Genomic DNA, 18,724 nt, shown 5'->3' with positions numbered 1-18,724 from the left:
AAAAAACTAAAAAAACTAAAAAAAGGTAAAAAACTAAAAAAAAATAAAAAATAAAAAAAAAACTAAAAAAAAGGAAAAAACTGAAAAATAAGCTAAAATAAAGGTAAAAACCAATAAAAAACTAAAAAGAAAAAAAGGAAAAAACTAAAAAAAATTTTCATCTAAAAAACTAAAAAAAATTAAAAAAGGTAAAAACTAAAAGAACTAAAAAAGAAAAAAATAAATGACGACACTCAAAGAGAAAGCGACCAGGACAAAAGGAATGTTCGATTAGCAATCAACAAAGCACCGGGACACAGGGAGCATAAATGACGACCAGGACATAAGTAAAATAAAAAAAACTATCTATATATATAAAAATAAGTTGTCTGTGGATCTGTGGATCGTGGATCAGGTGACGTCACCTGAAAAAACTGGATCAGGTGAAGTCAAAACTGAAAAAACTAAAAAAAGGCAAAAACTACAAAAAAAACTAAAAACTAATAAAAAAAATAAAAAAGCTAAAAACTAAAAAAACTAAAAAAAGGCAAAAACTACAAAAAAACTAAAAACTAATAAAAAAGCTAAAAAACTAAAAAAACTAAAAAAAAGGCAAAAACTACAAAAAAAACTAAAAACTAATAAAAAAAATAAAAAAGCTAAAAAACTAAAAAAACTAAAAAAACTAAAAAAAGGTAAAAAACTAAAAAAACTAAAAACTAAAAAAAACTAAAAAGAAGGAAAAAACTGAAAAATAAGCTAAAATAAAGGTAAAAACCAATAAAAAAACTAAAAAAAGGCAAAAACTACAAAAAAACTAAAAACTAATAAAAAAAAGTAAAAAAGCTAAAAAACTAAAAAAACTAAAAAAACTAAAAAAACTAAAAAAAGGTAAAAAACTAAAAAAAATAAAAAATAAAAAAAAACTAAAAAAAAAGGAAAAAACTGAAAAATAAGCTAAAATAAAGGTAAAAACCAATAAAAAACTAAAAAGAAAAAAGGAAAAAACTAAAAAAAAATTTTCATCTAAAAAACTAAAAAAAACTAATAAAGGTAAAAACTAAAAGAACTAAAAAAGAAAAAAATAAATGACGACACTCAAAGAGAAAGCGACCAGGACAAAAGGAATGTTCGATTAGCAATCAACAAAGCACCGGGACACAGGGAGTATAAATGACGACCAGGACATAAGTAAAAAAAAAAACTAACAAAACTAAAAAGAAGGTAAAAACTACAAAAAAACTAAAAAGAAAAAAAAACTAAAAACTAATAAAAAAACTAAAAAATCTAAAAATCTAAATAAACTAAAAAAGAAAAAAAAAAGGAAAAAAATAAAGGAGAAAAACAAAATTAAAAATCGAATGTATATACAGACCGGTACACCGGGATACAAATGACGACCGGGACACAGGGAATATAAATGACGACCGGGACACAGGGACACAACTACAACGGGGACACCGGGGGAAACAGGGGGATATAAATGACGACCGGGACAAAAAAACTAAAAAGAAAAAAAACTAAAAACTAATAAAAAAACTAAAAAATCTAAAAATCTAAATAAGCTAAAAAAGAAAAAAAAAGGAAAAAAATAAAGGAGAAAAACAAAACTAAAAAACGAATGTATATACAGACCGGGACACCGGGATACAAATGACGACCGGGACACAGGGAATATAAATGACGACCAGGACACAGGGACACAACTAAAACGGGGACACCGGGGGAAACAGGGGGATATAAATGACGACCGGGACACCGGGACAGGGAATGGTCGATTAGCAATCACCATCAACAAAGCTCAAGGGCAATCATTAGAATCATGAGGTATAGATCTGAATACAGATTGTGTTCCCATGGACCATTATATGTTGCATGTTCAAGAGTCGGTAAACCTGACAATCTATTTATATGCAAAGACAATGGGACAGCAAAGAATGTTGTATATTCGCAAGTTTTACGTAGTTAAAACCATATATATATATATATATATATATATATATATATATATATATATATATATATATATATATATATATATATCTATCTATATTCACAGGTGGGACATAGGAACACAACTACAATGGCGCGTAACTATTATGGCGCGTAACGACTTACGCGCGCGGGGGGGCTTGGGGGGGGGCGCGAAGCGCCCCCACCAACTAGGTGTTGGGGTGGCGCGAAGCGCCACCCCAACAGCTAGTATATATATATATATATATATATGTATATATAATATATATTGTCAGGTTTACCGACTCTTGAACAAGCAACATGTAATTGTCCATGGGAAAAACAATCCGTATTCAGATCTATACCTCATTATTATAATGATTGCCCTTGAGCTTTGTTGATGGTGATTGCTAATCGAACATTCCCCGTGTCCCGGTTATCATTTATATATCCCCCCTGTGCCCCCCGGCGTCCCCGTTGTAGTTTTGTCCCTGTGTCCCGGTCGTCATTTATATTCCCTGTGTCCCGGTCGTTATTTGTGTCCCGGTGTCTCAGTCTGTAATTTCTTTTTGAGTGTCCCGGTCGTCATTTGTGTCCCGGTGTCCCGGTCTGTAATTCCCAAACGTTTGAATTTGTCATTTAAAATGCCGCTACGACAAATTTCTTCAAACGTCGTAACTATCCATAACGTAATTTTCATGTTATTAAGTCACTGAAATTAATGGAGAGCAACAGTCCAACCAGTGGACGTCAGTGCTACTATGAGGGGGCAACACATTATAAACAAGATGGGTACAAAGAGGTTAATCACTTCCGACCAAAACATAATAAACCCAAAAGAATTATCATTTATTAAAGGAGCACAACGTGATTCCGTTTACTAGGCCATTATTCCCTCGAGGGGCGCTAGCGTTGTTTGCAGTCACGGTTTTGGTCAGCTAAATTCATGACAGGTCCCCTGACACCGCTTATGAAGCCATGCAAGCAGGGCCCCTTCCTCAGCGGTAGGAACGGAGGAAGGAGCTTGTGACTGAGCAGAGACTCCAAACCATCTCACAACACCAAAACAGCTCCAAACTGAATTTAATTTGCAAATTTCTGTGATATTTTTCAACATGTATTTCAAAAAAAAATTTCTTGAGGGATACAGAAACACAATCAAAAACACTGTTTTCTATGCATAGTATGTACAAAACATGCAAACTATAGCCTATGGCTATGAAATACAATCTGATAGTTCGCATCTTAAAAATCAATATTTTTTTGAAATGTTTTGTTAAAGTGGAACAAATCGAAAAATGATTGAATAACAATAAAATATGGAAGCACACGCTTTATATGGTTACCCCAACCGTGAGACAAATATTAATAAAAGTGAGACTTACATATAATTTGCCAGTGCAACAGTCACGTTTACCGGGTAAGCCATTTGGGGCTGGGTTGGCATAAACCGTTCTGCATTTCTGGCAATCCCAACCGGAGGTGCATTACTGCCTTCAGTTCCAAACACGTGATAGGTGTCCCAACAATTGTAAAAGCTCCTTTGAAGCTGGTCTAGCATAAATGTCAGTGTTGTCTTCGACCTTCCTTCTACTGATAGGTACACTAAAATAAACATCATAACGTCAGTGTTGTCATAATATCAGCAGCATAATGTCATAGCATAGCGTCATAAGCATAAACGTCAGTGTTGTCTTCAACCTTCCCTCTACTGATAGGTACACTGAAATAAACTAACTTGAAACGAACAATTTACATCCGCATCGAAAAATCTGCAACAATGAAAAGAGTTTACATTGCATAAAACAGAAACCCCTCCCTCTCTGAAAATTCGAAAAATAGTGGAGTGTCTACGTTTCCAAATATACTAACAAATTAGAGATTGAAGACTTGTGGAACACCACATTTAATTTATGCATGTTCTCAATTGAAAATGACCATGACAAAGGGCTTACACTTTTTGAAACTTATACCATGAAAAATCAACAACCAACAGAAGAATGTGTTTTTGAGCATTCGAGGCCTTAGATTCTGAGCTGCAAGAAAATGTTTAATTAAATAAAAACCCTTTTGGCACACCAAACGAAACGTTTGGTGTGCCATGCCCACCACGAAAACGAGTCAGAGCACATGGTGGATCCAGTCTGTTCTTCTCCTATTGACGACTCTATATGCAGGAATCTAAACGATGACTGTCGGGCATATACGCTTAAGGGAAAAAGGTCAAGGTACTCACCTCTACACCGCTATAATTCACTGATTTTACTCTACCTCCTTGTCTTGCTCTACAAGAAATAAATCAACAAAAGTGTTTCCTAGCTTCAACTATTCAGCTATATAAACTGCAATTAAAAATTCATTTCTAATGCCTCCTCGAATGTATTGGTATCTAATATAAGGCGTTTCTTTGCATGGTATCTTTAAATACCGAAATTTTTCTATATCTCATATTTTTACATATGGAAAGATAAGCGTCTATACCACAGAAAAATTTAATATGCTTATATATAAATATATATAATATACTTATATATATATATATATATATATATATATATATATATATATATATATATATATATATGTATATATATATATATATATATATATATATATATATATATATATATATATATATTATTACAAATAGCGGTAAGCATCAATGCTTATCGCAAAAACACAAAATCATAATACTAATCTAAAGTAAATTGGCAACAACAAACTAAACAGCAAAAATTTCTAAATAACACGAAACTACACAACAAAAGCGTCTAAATAAAAAGGCGTATTTACTAATGCACTCTTAAAAATTCGAACACTCTCTGCCTTGACAACATCCAAAGGCAAACCATTCCATGGTCCGGCAACTCTACTAACGAAAGATAATTGACCAATTTTTTTCAGTGGTTTTGGGGGATATAATTTATAATCATGCTGACGAGTAGAGTGATAATGGCTAAATTTAAAAAATAAATTTGGATCAACATCATCCACTCCTTTAATTATACGAAACACATTTACAAGGTCATTGCGACGTCTACGAAACTTCAACGACGGGAGTTGAAGCCTAGAAAGTCTCTGCAGATAGGAAAGGCGCTGAAGGTATGGGACCAATCTAGTGGCCCTTCTCCGGACCTTTTGTATCCTATGCTCATTCGTTAAACATAATGGAAACCAAAGAGAAGTATTATACTCAAGAAGAGGGCGGACCATTGATTTGTATAGTAGTAAGAAATTACGAAGGTTAAACCTACTAAAGCTTCTCCTTATAGACGATAAACGATAATTTGCATTCTTTACAATTTCCGAAACATGCTTATCAAATTTCAATTGGGTATCAAAGTAAACACAAAGGTCACGCACTATTTCGTTAGAAGGGATTCGTATGCCAGACAGCTGGTAAGTATGCACAGGTGGGAGTTTACGAGCATAGTGTAGAACAACACACTTAGAAGGGTTTATGAACATGGAATTAGATTCGCACCAATAAGTTAGAGAGTCAAGATCCTCATGTAAAAGTTGCACATATTTTTGGTCTTTTACTGGTATATAAAGTTTTACATCATCCGCGAACATCTTGACAGTAGAATGCTGAACAGAGGAAGGCAGATCATTAATAAATAAACAAATAATATTGGACCCAGGCAGCTACCCTGGGGGACTCCGCTTAACACATCAATTGAGGATGACATAGCTTCACCAACAACAACCTGCTGACTTCGCCCATTTAGATAATCAGCAATAAATGCAATTGTTTTTTTTTTACCCAATTTATAAGCTGCACATTTTTTAAGAAGGATGGGTATTGAGACTTTGTCGAATGCCTTCGAGAAGTCGATGTAAATGCAGTCAAAGGGTATAACTAAATCGGCAAAACATTGAAAATCCAAAATAACCTCAAGAAGCTGAATATTACAAGACCTATTTTTTTGAAAACCATGCTGAGCAGGATTCCAAAGATGATTTCCGTCAAAATACATATATTACATATAAATACATATATATATATATATCATAATATATCAATATATCAAAACCTAGCATAAGCTTAAGGTTTGCAGAACTTCACCCTCAATAGACCTTTTCTGGCGTGTTGATGTTGATCGATAATCGCGAGAACAGATTTGTTTATAAGAAATTGTGGATCAATAATAATCGTCATGAGAACCAAATTTTTTATTATTATTGGAAATAAACGGCAATATTTTTGAAATCAATTAAACCTTTTTTTAACATTTTAATTAAATCTCTGTTTATTCCTGCAATTTTCACTGCTGAGGGAAAAGGGGTGTGTAATTAAAAAAAAAACACCTTTTCATGTAGGTAAGAGATTAAATTAATAAATTAATATAACAATGTTTGTGGCAAATTAATCGTTTTTGTTTTTTGCTAAAATTGTAAGAAAAAAATAAAACTCCCCTTATATAAAACTCCCCTTATATTAATCCTTGAAATTTCCTGCTAAAATCGGGCCAACAAATCTGACAAATAACAATTCCAATTATGGATCGTCTCCACCCACCATGTTGACCAACACAGCCTTTGTTTATCGTTAAAACATGATTCCTGGCCAACAATGTCTCGCCAGAACAGATTTTTGGTCAACAATATTGACCTCGAATGTTGCCAGAAAAGGCTTATAGTAAATTTCTGTTTGAAGTGTAACAAAAATGTTATGGACGTAACGTCTGTGGCAACACTGAATGTGCCACTTTGAAAAACAGATGAGAAAAGGCTGATTTACACACTTACTATGAGATCCGTTATTTACACCACAAAGTGTTGGCAGCTTCCCTCCATTTCCAGTCACGTAAAACTGGTCATACTGGCAATCACCCCAAACAGGTGGCTGAATTTGGAATTCTTCAAAATCCAACCTAAAAAATATATGTTCGATTATTAAGATTAAACACAGTTCACTTAATGCTCTCATTAAAAAAAGTTATAACAATAAAATTTCTTGTTTATTCTCTATAGTCCTTCCTTTTGAATGAGACATAAATAAAAAAAGGATTAAGATATGGTAAGGAATAGACAGAGTAAGAAGGAATTTCCTCAGAGAAGAGGATGCTCTTCAGTGCGGAAAACCCCAATGTTGTTTTTATTGTTTTGCTTATGTAGTACTGGTGACTAAAGTGGGTCCAGCGCAGCCAGGGCACATCCTTTGCATGCAGACTCACTATACTTTGCCCTCAACCCCCCTAATTTGCCAATATATAGCGCACATTAAATAAACCCAATGTAATCTGTCAACCGTCACTTGTTAGATTAGAAAACATTATTATTAAAAAAAAACTCCCACACAAACGGGAAAGCTACCAACGGATCAACATCCTTATCTCGTGTTTAGACCAAATATGTAGTCCGTATTTAGAAGGGTTCCCAGTTAGAGGGGACCTGTCACCCCCAATCTCTATTTTTAAGTTTATTCCAAATATGTCCAGCAATATAAAGCGATATTATGAGACAAACCTCCTCTTTTTATAATCCTAAAATTTTCTGTCGCAAATTAAAAAAAAAATGCGTCTAAAAAGCCCTTTTCGGACCCAAGGACCCTCCCATTATGAATGAAAAATTATACACAAGTCACGGAGCTCCTCGATTCATTGTTTCATCATACTTACATACCTAACAAATATATATTTTATGCAAATTTGTTATAAAAAAGCTTATAGTACGGAGGAGGAAGGGATATTGCGGAGACTATTCGATGTCCCTTTACTACAGAGCTGTCATATTTGCCTGTTTGGGTCAAAACGAGTCTATAACCCAGTTTATTTCTGTTTCGTTATTTTTTTTCTGTTTATAATATGATTATGTTATGTCTTGGTCTAAAGAAATTTAAAATTAACATCTGCTTTTTTTATAATTATAAGAGCACTCATAATTTAATATCAGTTTTATCTAAATGTGTTTATGGTTTTCCTGCAGGAAAAAAACTTTTTCCTGCAGGGAAAAATGTGCATAGTTTTCATTGTCATTCCTTATTTATTACACTTTTACATTTCCAAAACAATTATTAAAATTTATTGAAGAGTTTATAAAATGATTCCATTTATTCCAAATCAATTTGAAATAAACGCATCTTCTTTTTGTTTTGGCTGGCTTGATAACTACAGTATATTCACTGACCGGAATTTACATTTTTTAGGTTAGATTAGAATAATTTGCCTGAATATTAGACTTACAAGCGTTAAGCGTTACTACATGTTCCTATTGACCGTGCTATTTTTAATCTTTGCATATATTTGATCAAGGTGCAATTTCGACTATTTGAGCTTGGGAGTAGCTGTTTTAAAATAAACCCCTCGCTCATTCATTCATTCACTTCTAAACTTTTTTATTTCTATTTTTCAAGATTCGCCGAAAACATTTTCAGCAAAACAAGTCAAGTTGTATTGCCAAAACTGCTTATGTTTTTAATTGTAATATTTAATTGTCAAATTTTAGGATATTCAAGTTTCTAACGCTGATTTATTGCTGATTATTTCAATGCTGATTAATTCAATGATTATTTCCAATAATAACAAATTAATAAGAAGTTATCATGCAAGTGTGTATACAAGAATATATAATCCGAGTGGGGGGCAAAAGTACCTTTTTCCGAACGGGCCAATACAAAAAAAAATATTATTTGATTATTTGAATAAGAAGTATCAAGAATTTCCAAAAAATTAAGGATTTTAGTGATTTTTGGGCCCCAAAATATTCCTATCCTACCTTTGCCATTGGCAGCATTCCTTGGTAAGCATTGGCAGCATTGTTATGACAGACAATAATAAGAATAATTAAGTAATTATAACCAAATTCAGTTTCTACACAAAATTCACCGAAAACTTTTCCCTAAGAAAAGTGGCTTTATTCATATGTAGGAATATTAACACCATGCCGTCACGAAGGGGGACTCCCTCAATGCTTTTATTCACTCGGTAAAAAAAAGCCAAAAGTCGCTGTTCGGTTCATAAAAACCACGAAAATGCTGACATGTCATCAACAGAAATTTCGAACTTGTCGGTAAATGCGACAGTTTTACTGACTCCTTCCGTGATTTTACAGATGATGCTACACCTTTCCATGTGGTTAAATAAACAACATTAAAATAGTGACATAATATGTACCGAAATCTTAACCTCGGTTGGTATATGAAGCGGTTTTACCGAGTCACGCAGTGATTTTACGTATTGTATTCAAAACGGACATTATGCTAACTATTGACAAAAAAAAATCGGTAAAAATGGCCAGCCAGTCGGTAAAATCTCTTGCCCCCCCCCCTCCAAAAAAAATTTTGGCTAGTAACGATCCTGATTAACACCAAAAATAATTGATGAGGATATCACCGCTTCCTGGTGGGGGAAACCACTTCAGCTCCTTTAACTACAAACTTGTCCTTATACAGCGATAAAAATTCAGATGATTCGTGAATTGTATCAATGAACCATTATACTGGGTTGTATTCTATTGCAATTGTCTCTTCTACGACAGTTACTGTTGTTCAGAATAAAATTGAAACAGCAATTTACATAGCTGCTGTTGTTGTGCGGGAAAAAAGAAGCCAGAAAACCACCTATTTTTCGCTAACAGTTGAATTTTTCAACTCAATAAATTGCCTGTCAAAGTAATTAGGATCGCTCGAGCCGATAGTTATATTGCCATGTTAAGCAAATTTGTCTCATCTGTGGACCATGAGCATAAACTTTTACTTTTTTATGGCTGAAATTCATAGTTCTTATTTAAAAAAAAAAAAATAGCTAACAGAACGTTGGATTAACATGAACAACCTAAATCTTATTCATAAATTCTTGGAAAATAAGCACAGATCTTCACTTAAGGAGTTGAAACTTAAGACGGGATAACCGATTGTATTACATTAAGTTTTCTTTTTTGTAGTAGTCTTTCAAGAGTTTGCCCACTTTCTGACATCTACTGAATATCTCCGAGCGCTGCACAGTTCCACCCCGCTGGCACACTTCCGCCATGCTTGGCGTAGTCCCCGCACCACTTGGCAAAGCTTCACCATGCTTGATACACTTTTGCTTGATACGCATCCTGTTATTAATTTTAGAAATGTATTTTTTTTAAATACATAAATATTTTTGTCACATAGCAAATCTAAAGAGGGAGCACTTTAAACCCAAAATTAAATCAATGTAAAACATATATTATTTATTCAATTTTATTGCATAGTAATATTATGGAATTTATTCTTTTTATGCTAGTTTAAGTTGCTTGTGTCAAAATTCTAATATTAGTGATTTGAAGTTGAAACCGATGCAATATATTAATTTTTCGTTATGATTCTTACCGAACTTGGCATATTTCAACTTCACAGTCATGTTCAATGTTGACTTCACATTCCGATTTTTCTTCTGGTGCAGTTTCTGGATAGTTCGGGCTTGTGATATAGAAATCTAATGAAGGTGATGAGTCGCCACATGTTAGAATTTCTAAACAGAAAAAAATTTAAGTTGAAATGGTAATTATCCAAGAAAAGGCTAGTAAAGCATAACAAAACATAATAAAAAGCATGCCACAGAACAATAATGTATGGACATTAAAGTATAACTAAGCATAATAAACGCATAAGAAAGAAAAAAGCCTTGAAAATTCTTGGAAATTAGCATAATCTGTAGCCAAAGCAAAGCAAAAATAACAAACATAAAATATTGAAAAAGTGTCATAATAATCATTATATTGTAAAGTAAAGAATAACAAAGCCTAACCAGTCACTAGAGAATTCAACAAAATAATTTTTTCAACTGGAAATAAGACCAACAATGAAACTCAAATCGAACAAGAACTACTACGTATATGAAGGGGCCCCCTCCTCAAACTTTTACTATTGACATAAAAGTTCTCTAGTACTTTAAAAAAGCTTCTTATTCCAATCCAAAGGTCAGCAGCTTCTGTTCCAACAGTTTTCTAATTGTTCTAATGAAACGGGATTTTAAACCATATGCAGATGGTTTAAAATCCTCCATCACAGAAAAATCCCCCAGACAATCCCTATCCCGCTCGAAATTTTCCCCGAACAATTCTTCCGGGACATCTGCAGATGTAAAATGAATCGTCAAAGAGAAAGTAAGACAAATAAGAGGAACTTTGCATAGGAATTCTGGCGAATTCCCCTAACCTAAAATTTCCCTTGAAAACTCACCCCCTTCCTCGTGGAGGATTCTTCTCATAGAAAACCTCCCCCTCCCTCGAAATATGTGTGAAAAAAAATGTGTGAAAAATATGTGTAAAAATATACAAAATTCCGCATTTTTGCAGATGAGAGCTTGAAACCTCCACAGCAGAGTTTTCTGATGTGCTGAATCTGACGTTGTAACTTTCATTAAGATTCCTTGAATTTTTGGGGGTGTTTACCCCCTTTTTCGAAAATCACGCCAATTTTCTCAGGCTCGTAGCTTTTAATGGGTAACATTAAACTTAATGAATTTTATTTATTCGGAATCAGGATAAAAGGCCAATTCTGCTGATGTATCTACTGTCATCAAAATTGTGGTTTTAGAGTTTCGTTTAACATTGGGAGAAGTCGCTCCTTACTTGCAGTTTGTTACTACGAATTCTTTGATCAATCCACTTTTGCAATAGCGCTACCAACGCTTTGAGATAAAGTGCACCACTTTTCTGACCCAAATTGTAGCACAAAAGATTTTTCTGGTACAGATGCAGCTTTCTAAATCAGTTTCCGTTTCACTGGGAAAATGCTGATATAAACTGAAAGCAAGCATTTTTTTTTTCGCATAAATCTCCACCCAATCTCAGGAACTGAATTTAAGAGCTGTTTTGTCGCATGATAATTAGTCTGAAATTAATGGAGATTTATTTTTGTGTTGAGTTTGTGTATGACGAAATATCTCTTTTCTCTCACTCATTTCCCTAAGAGCGAACTGGAGGAGAAGGTCGAAAATTTAGAAAGAGGAAAACTTGACTTGGCGAATAGAGTGAAAATTTACCGAAATGTAACAGAAAGTTTTGATTGTACTAAAGAATGGCCAAATGTGCCACAGTGTGCCAGGATCTATAAAATGTACCAAAAACAGAACAATTGTACCGCGTTGCAACGCTGGTTCTCAAGTGAAGTTGTAAGATTGATAGCACGATGGAATGTAAACCAAGATGTGAGTAGATAGGGTAGCACTGCATGGTAACAACTAAGGCCCGGATTCATATGTGATATAATTACGAAATATGTACATATATATTTAATTATTTTTTGGACAATATATAAGTAAAATGACAGAATATATAAATTTTTTTTAGAAAAATACGATTTTTATTGCATGAAAAGTATGTGAAAAAAAAATCGGCATCGAAGATAAATAGATTGGCTCAGTTATAAAAACAGAGCATTAATAAAAAAAAAACCATCCCATTGAAGTAGCTAATTCATTGTTTGAAAGTCTTACTAACTATATACATCTTCAAATTATTAAATCCTAAAGATCGACAGTTTCGTCTTAAAATTGCCTTGTCACGGCTAAAAGAACACTCCCCATCACTGATGTAAGAATTATTGAGGTTACTGAGATTTTTAAAAGGGGATGTCTGCCCTAACATAAATTTGTACTAAATGAAGACTCACATGCTGCAAAAGTCTGTTGAGGGCCTGATCGTGTTTCCTTTTACCCCTTATTTTTAGCTGTAGCAATGTGTTGAATAGCCTGAAAACGCTGTGAAGTAGATACCGATGTATCTTAGCACGAATGATATAATATGGAAGAATTGCTTTTAAATGTCTCATCGGAGAACTGCAGATATTTCTTCCCTAGGTCAGATTTTTTAGTTGGTACTATAGGCATTTCTATCCCTGTGCTACAGGTTTGATATTACGCACGTATTTTTCTGTTTTGACGATGGGGCACTGATCAATAAGCTCCGCTCATGGATGTTGAAGTGTTACTATGAATAATTGAGTGAAAACAACCAGACTAGGGTAGCTGTCTCTTCCTGTCTTTACGCACTTTGTCAATTTATGAGAATACTTCCTCTTTGGTCACCCACCCATCATCTTGCCTAATGAACAGCACGAGTGAGGCAGTTGAAACCAAATTTCAACATCCATGTATTCGTTTCTACTGAAAAAAAAAACTAACTGGAAACATGATACTTAAGAAATGGACTATAGGCGATGGATGTATACAAGAATGGGTAGAATATGTGAAAATATGTGCTTTTGTGAAACATGTAAAATAAAAGTGGCCTGGATGACTCAAAAGGCCTTGATACGTATTTTAAACTTAAGAGCATTACGATATCTAACTCCGTTAATAATATGTAAATACATACGAATCCGGTCCTAGTAATAACAAAAGGTTAATAAATCTTCTAAATTTTGTGAGATTGATGCAAAATTACTTATTAATTAAGGTTAAAAATGTAGCCAATGCGGATCAAACTACGCATTTTTCATGGTTTGCATCATTGTTTTACACTAAAACTAAATAACAATGGGAAACTTAGGTATTATTTGAAGCCTACAAGAGATTTTTAAACTTATTGAATAATTTTATTAGTTAGCGTACGTAGCTGTGTTGGCCTCAGGCGGCTTGGTGCTGCAGTGAGTTATTAGTAGTAGTAGTAGTAGTAGTAGATATGGATGGACTAAAAGTCTGCGGGACTACAATGGTGACTAAATAAAACCTTATGGTACAACCTTTCTAAAAATATGACTCTATAGGTGGTCCCAATACAAGGGCGTCCAATCACTAACAAGGGTAAAATACTTGACTGGGAATGTAGGAGAGGTCAAACCTTTTATTGATTTATCAACATAAAAAAGTATTAACGCTAACAGTTCATAGCAAATGCTTCAAAGTTATATGATAAAAAACTGAAACCGAGTTTCTGTGTTTATTTTATTGCTTTTAATTGATATCCTACTTTCTAGGTCTATAATAAAAGAAATATTAAGTTTGTTAGGCTGCGTTTTATAAACAAGGGATGACAGATTGCTGAACTTTATGCTTTTTGATCATCTGTCTAGGGCCAAACAAAAAGTAGATCGTCCCTAATTGGCGTAGAAAGAGGTCATAAGGGCTCGTTTTAATAAAATTGAAACTTCATAGAAAGAGATAAAAAGCAAGACTTTGAATAGATTAAATAGATTGATAGATTTGATAGATTGAATAGATTGAAAGCTTATCGTGCAAGAGATAAGCTTTTTACTGAAAAACGGCTATGACAAACCCAAATGAGCCGAATTCGCGCTTTAGCGTCAATAAACAAAAAAGAACCAAAAACAAACAACAGGAACAAGATTATGAAAGGGTCAAAGTCAAATACGTAAAAAGACCCCCTGAGCAGCTGATTTCCTCAGGCGGCTTCGTCCTACAGTGATCTATTTTTAATAGCAGTGGTAGTGGATTTGATTGTTCTTGAGAAGCTGAAAAAATAATTCATAAGTAATAATGCATTTCTGTGGCAAAAATAATTGTAGTGCTTACGCCAGATTTTCTTTGCCACAGTAAGGAAAAAAAGAGAAAACAACGTAAATTAATACAGCATCACCTATTAGCCACTATTTTACCATAGCCCACTTTAAACTTTTCTTTAACATTTCATACAATATTGATCCTAAAAGTTAATAGATTCGAACAAATATGAGTGCTTAAACACCGCAATTCAGAGACAGAACGAACGGAAAAGTTAGAACAGGGGAGACAAATGGGCATAGACTTGGCATTAAAGACTAAGCCAAACTTGCGCTCTAGCGTCAAAAAAAAAAAAAAAAAAAAAAAAAAAAACAGGAACAAAATTATGAAAAGGTCAAAGTCAAATACGTAAAAAGGCCCCCAGAGCAGCTGGTCTCCTGTGGCGGCTTGGACCTGAAATGATCAATTTTTAGTAGCAGTAGTAGTGGATATGATTGTTATTGAGAAACTGAAAAGAAAAATTCATCGGCGTCCTAGCTTACCTTCAAGAACCCGGAATTCTGCTTTGAAACCCCGACAAGAGTCGTGTTGATTTGACGTAAAATTTAGAACCAAAGCTTCTTCTAGGCTTGTGATATTCTCTGGTGCTGAGCTTCCGCAGAGCTTTACTGCGTCTTGTAGTGTTTCATCACCTGAGTCACTAACTAGCAGACTGTCACTACTGCAATCTTTGCTGTTTGCAATATCAAAATCGATTATTTTGAGAAGAACTTTTTGACCTTTTGGAGCCTGGAAAAACTCAATTTTTAAAAGAAATATAATAAATATGCTAGGGCAGGTGTGTACGCCTAATTATTTTCGGAAAGAAGAAAGGATATTTGTTTATGTTTTGGGTCAAAACAGAACAATTTGTCTACTGTGTGGAAACAAAGTGTTTTTGAACAAAATAAACCTAAAAGAGACATTATGAGCCCTAGACCCAAAAGCTCTTTCCATTAGGGAAGTTACAGCTACCTGGCCATGACCGAGAGTTCATTTATATCCTGTGAAATCCTTTAAGTGGCAGCATTGTGAACAAGGGGGCATCCAAGATTTTTGTTAGGAGGGGGGGAGTATAATAAAAACTTTAAAAACGCAACATAATTTTTATGTTAATTTTTTATGTGCATTTTTATTATGTGTTTGTAAAGTTGAAAAACCATTTCGGTGGGGGGGGGGGTCAGCCTCCCTCCCCCTGGATATGGCCTTTATTGTGGACGTTCCTCGAGGGATGTCAAACTCGAACTAGTTCTTCTTGACATTTTAAATAGTTCACACAATCTGTCTAGCATAAAATAGTTTCAAGAGCTAATGAGCCACCGATATAATAAAAGGTTGTTAGCAAGTAAATAACAAGACACCTGTTTATAACCTTGTTTTTGTTCTAAAACTATTCATTACAAGGGTTTTTTTCGCCCAAACCTCTTAAAGTTAAATAAACCTCAAAGTTAAAGTCAAACTTGGAAAATTTGAAAAAAAGCCAAATTAAGACACGACAATTCTATTGTACCGAAACTATGCAAAATAATCTTTAATATTTGGAGAAAGGCACGAATACATTTTTCCTTTTTAGACGATAATTGATAAATTAATAGACAGGATTGCTAACATAGTAGGAATCAGCATCGGAAATGAATAAATAAGCAATTAAAGTAATAAAAAAAAACAAAAAAAACGGAGAATGGAGCCAATCGGGACACTTGCCCTCCTATTTTTCAAAAAAAACTTTTTTTTGGTATTTTCATTAAATAATATCTTTTTTTTTACTTTCATTGTAAAAAAAAAACGAAGAAGCCCTCTCTCCAAGATTTCGGAAATGCATTTTGCCCTCAGCCCCCAACATTCTTGTGAATTGGCCCCACTTAATAATGGAACTAGTCAGACTGGCTTTTCAAAGTATCATTTACATGGGATCTAGTGTATACTCCTACGCAACCCCCCTCTCTCCCCTAAAAGAAATTCTCCCAGAAAATTCCTCCCGAACAATTTTCCCTGAAAATTTCTCCGCACATGAAAAATTTTGCAGCCAAAGGGAAATTAAGATGCCAATTTAAATTTGATTAGTTCTGTCTTAGAGTTTGACCCAATGTTATTCATATTAAATTAAAAAAATATTGTTAAAGGTACCCCAGACGAGAATACCTTCTGATGTACGCTTAGTGGACGCGTTCTTGATCACAAGGGGTCACCTGGTATCATCTACTATAACTGTAGGTACCGGACAAAGTCTAAAGGAAATAAACAAAAACAAAACACAAAAAATTGCCCCTTACAGGCACTTTAGACGAGAATAACTTCTAATATACGCCTAGTGGACGCGTTCTCAATCGCAAGGGGTGAGCTAATATCATTCACAATAGCTATCCGCAGGAATATCACCTATGAAAACAGAGGGGACGCCCCTCCCAATGCTTTCAGACACTCGGCAAAATAGTGCTAGAATATTTTGGAACATACAATATTAGAATATATGTCTTTGAATTTATGCAATATTGCCTAAATTTTGGAATAAAGGCAGAATATTCCAAGATTCCTTCTGTTCTTCTTTGTTTTTATTTGTCACACTTTCCCTATGGGTACTCATTCTGTGGAAGGAATTTACCGCGGGGGGGGTGGATTTTGGTAGAAATTTCACGGAGGGAATTTTCAGCGGGGGGAATTTTCATAGGGTAAATTTTTTGCTGGGATAATTTTCTATGGAATACGCCTAGCACCCATTTGAATATACTCTGGATGGTGAAATTTAATGACGATTTTTTCCAAAACATTTCAAAATCTTCTTTACTATAATTATTTTTGGGAATTATGGATCTAGGAATTTTTTGGTTCTTTCATCAGAATTGAGACATAATGTTTTCTACCTATTGAAAGAATTAAACCACAGAAACTTCTCACAATACGCGCACGCAGGAATTTTTTTGGGCTAGGCGTATGAAGCCCCCCCCCCCTGCTTACGTCCTTGCTTTGAACAAGGGTACATAATTTCCGAGTAAAAGACTTATCGGAAAGAATCATCCTTTTCTTTTACAAGAATATGACAAGGTTATGGCACTTCCTATCCTTATTTAATCTTCCAAGGGCGAAAGAACAGCACCCACTACCATTTCACTAATTTCAATATTTGTTAGAAGAAGTAGCTCTAGAAAAACAAATCACACAAAATGATACTTACCGTAATCCTCCATTGGCAGCTAATCCCTACAGGGTATTGATGAGGATAACCGGGCGATTCAATGATTCCTGATCTTGTTTTTGCACCATCAAAAAACCCGCCACATTCTGTCAATATACAAAAACAACATTAGTGCAGCAGCAACAAAGCCACCCCTCGTAGTATGTAAAACCATATCATGTCATTTTGTCTTACTATAAAATAAATAAAAATCAAAACTTTAAAAACTTATCGCGTTTATACAAAAACTTCAGGTTTAAAGGAAGTGACCAATTTTCTAGCTTTTAATATACTGTGTTGAATCTAGGCGGATTGTAAATATATTTCATAAAATTCTGGTGTTTTCTAGCAGCCAGACATCAGTTCAGCTTACACCCTTTTGAGCAGAAACTCGTTTAGCGAAGGTTCGGAACACCAGAACCTCCCTTAGTTTAAAAATATAATGTAAAAAACACAAAAAGGGAACCATTGTTGCGGATAAGGCAAAGTTAGGGGCTTCGCAGTTTTGGCCCTCTTGCCTTAAAAATACTTACTTGGTCACTCTTAAAAAAAAGAAGAAGAAAAAGAAAACAAAACACCAGATGAAATTATATCTCTACATAAGCGCAAAATTTTAAAAAAGTTGTTTTACTTTTTCTTTCAAAACGTGATTGATAATTATAGTTATTTAAGTGGTTAAAAATAGGACCAAGAACATGTTGTTTGACACTAAAAAACAACAACAAGTATATATTATAATACTATGTTAAGACATTACTCCAGCTCTGCCTCTTTTTTTAGCCCCCCCCCTCACGAAAAAACGTCCTACCTTGTTGCCTCATTTCTGAGGCTGTTTTGCTAGCGACAGTGAGGCCCATGAACGCTACGGCTATGCCAAGAGTTAACATTTCAAAGGTGGAGAAAAAACTAAATCACAGATGAAGTGAGATATTTGGATACTGGTAATCTTCATAATTAATTAGCACTTCTAAACATCTGTTTAATTTTCCTAATTGAAAAAAATAATATAACAGATGTATAACTGTATTTTAAAACACACTTCCTATCTCGCTTAAGGTGTTTCTAATCATATGACTAATGGTGTAGTTACTAACTAATAAGAGGTTCCAAAGTCAAATTTTCATGTTCATTAACATTTTTGAACCTGTTTTAATGAAAGTAATTTCTGTGGTACGACACTAAACATAAATGAAAACTATACGAA

The 18,724-nt window shown here is 34.1% G+C and overlaps 1 protein-coding gene across 1 annotated transcript in view; it reads right to left on the bottom strand.

Annotated features, from left to right (window-relative positions):
• Positions 1-18,468, bottom strand: part of LOC136037880 (cubilin-like) — a 33,662-nt gene extending 15,194 nt beyond the window's left edge. The window contains exons 1-6 of the mRNA XM_065720734.1: positions 18,329-18,468; positions 17,521-17,627; positions 14,852-15,098; positions 10,235-10,376; positions 6,685-6,809; positions 3,318-3,537 (exon numbers count right to left, since the gene is read on the bottom strand). Coding sequence (XP_065576806.1) covers positions 3,318-3,537; positions 6,685-6,809; positions 10,235-10,376; positions 14,852-15,098; positions 17,521-17,627; positions 18,329-18,407 — 920 coding nt within the window. The 5' untranslated portion in view covers positions 18,408-18,468. The remainder of the gene's footprint in view (positions 1-3,317; positions 3,538-6,684; positions 6,810-10,234; positions 10,377-14,851; positions 15,099-17,520; positions 17,628-18,328) is intronic.
• Between the last annotated feature and the right edge of the window lie 256 nt (positions 18,469-18,724).

This window comes from Artemia franciscana, chromosome 17, assembly GCF_032884065.1.
Source record: "Artemia franciscana chromosome 17, ASM3288406v1, whole genome shotgun sequence".
In the NCBI taxonomy this organism is placed as follows: Eukaryota; Metazoa; Arthropoda; class Branchiopoda; order Anostraca; family Artemiidae; genus Artemia; species Artemia franciscana.
The sequence above is the reverse complement of the archived record's forward strand: the minus strand, read 5'-3'. Positions and strand labels throughout refer to the sequence as shown.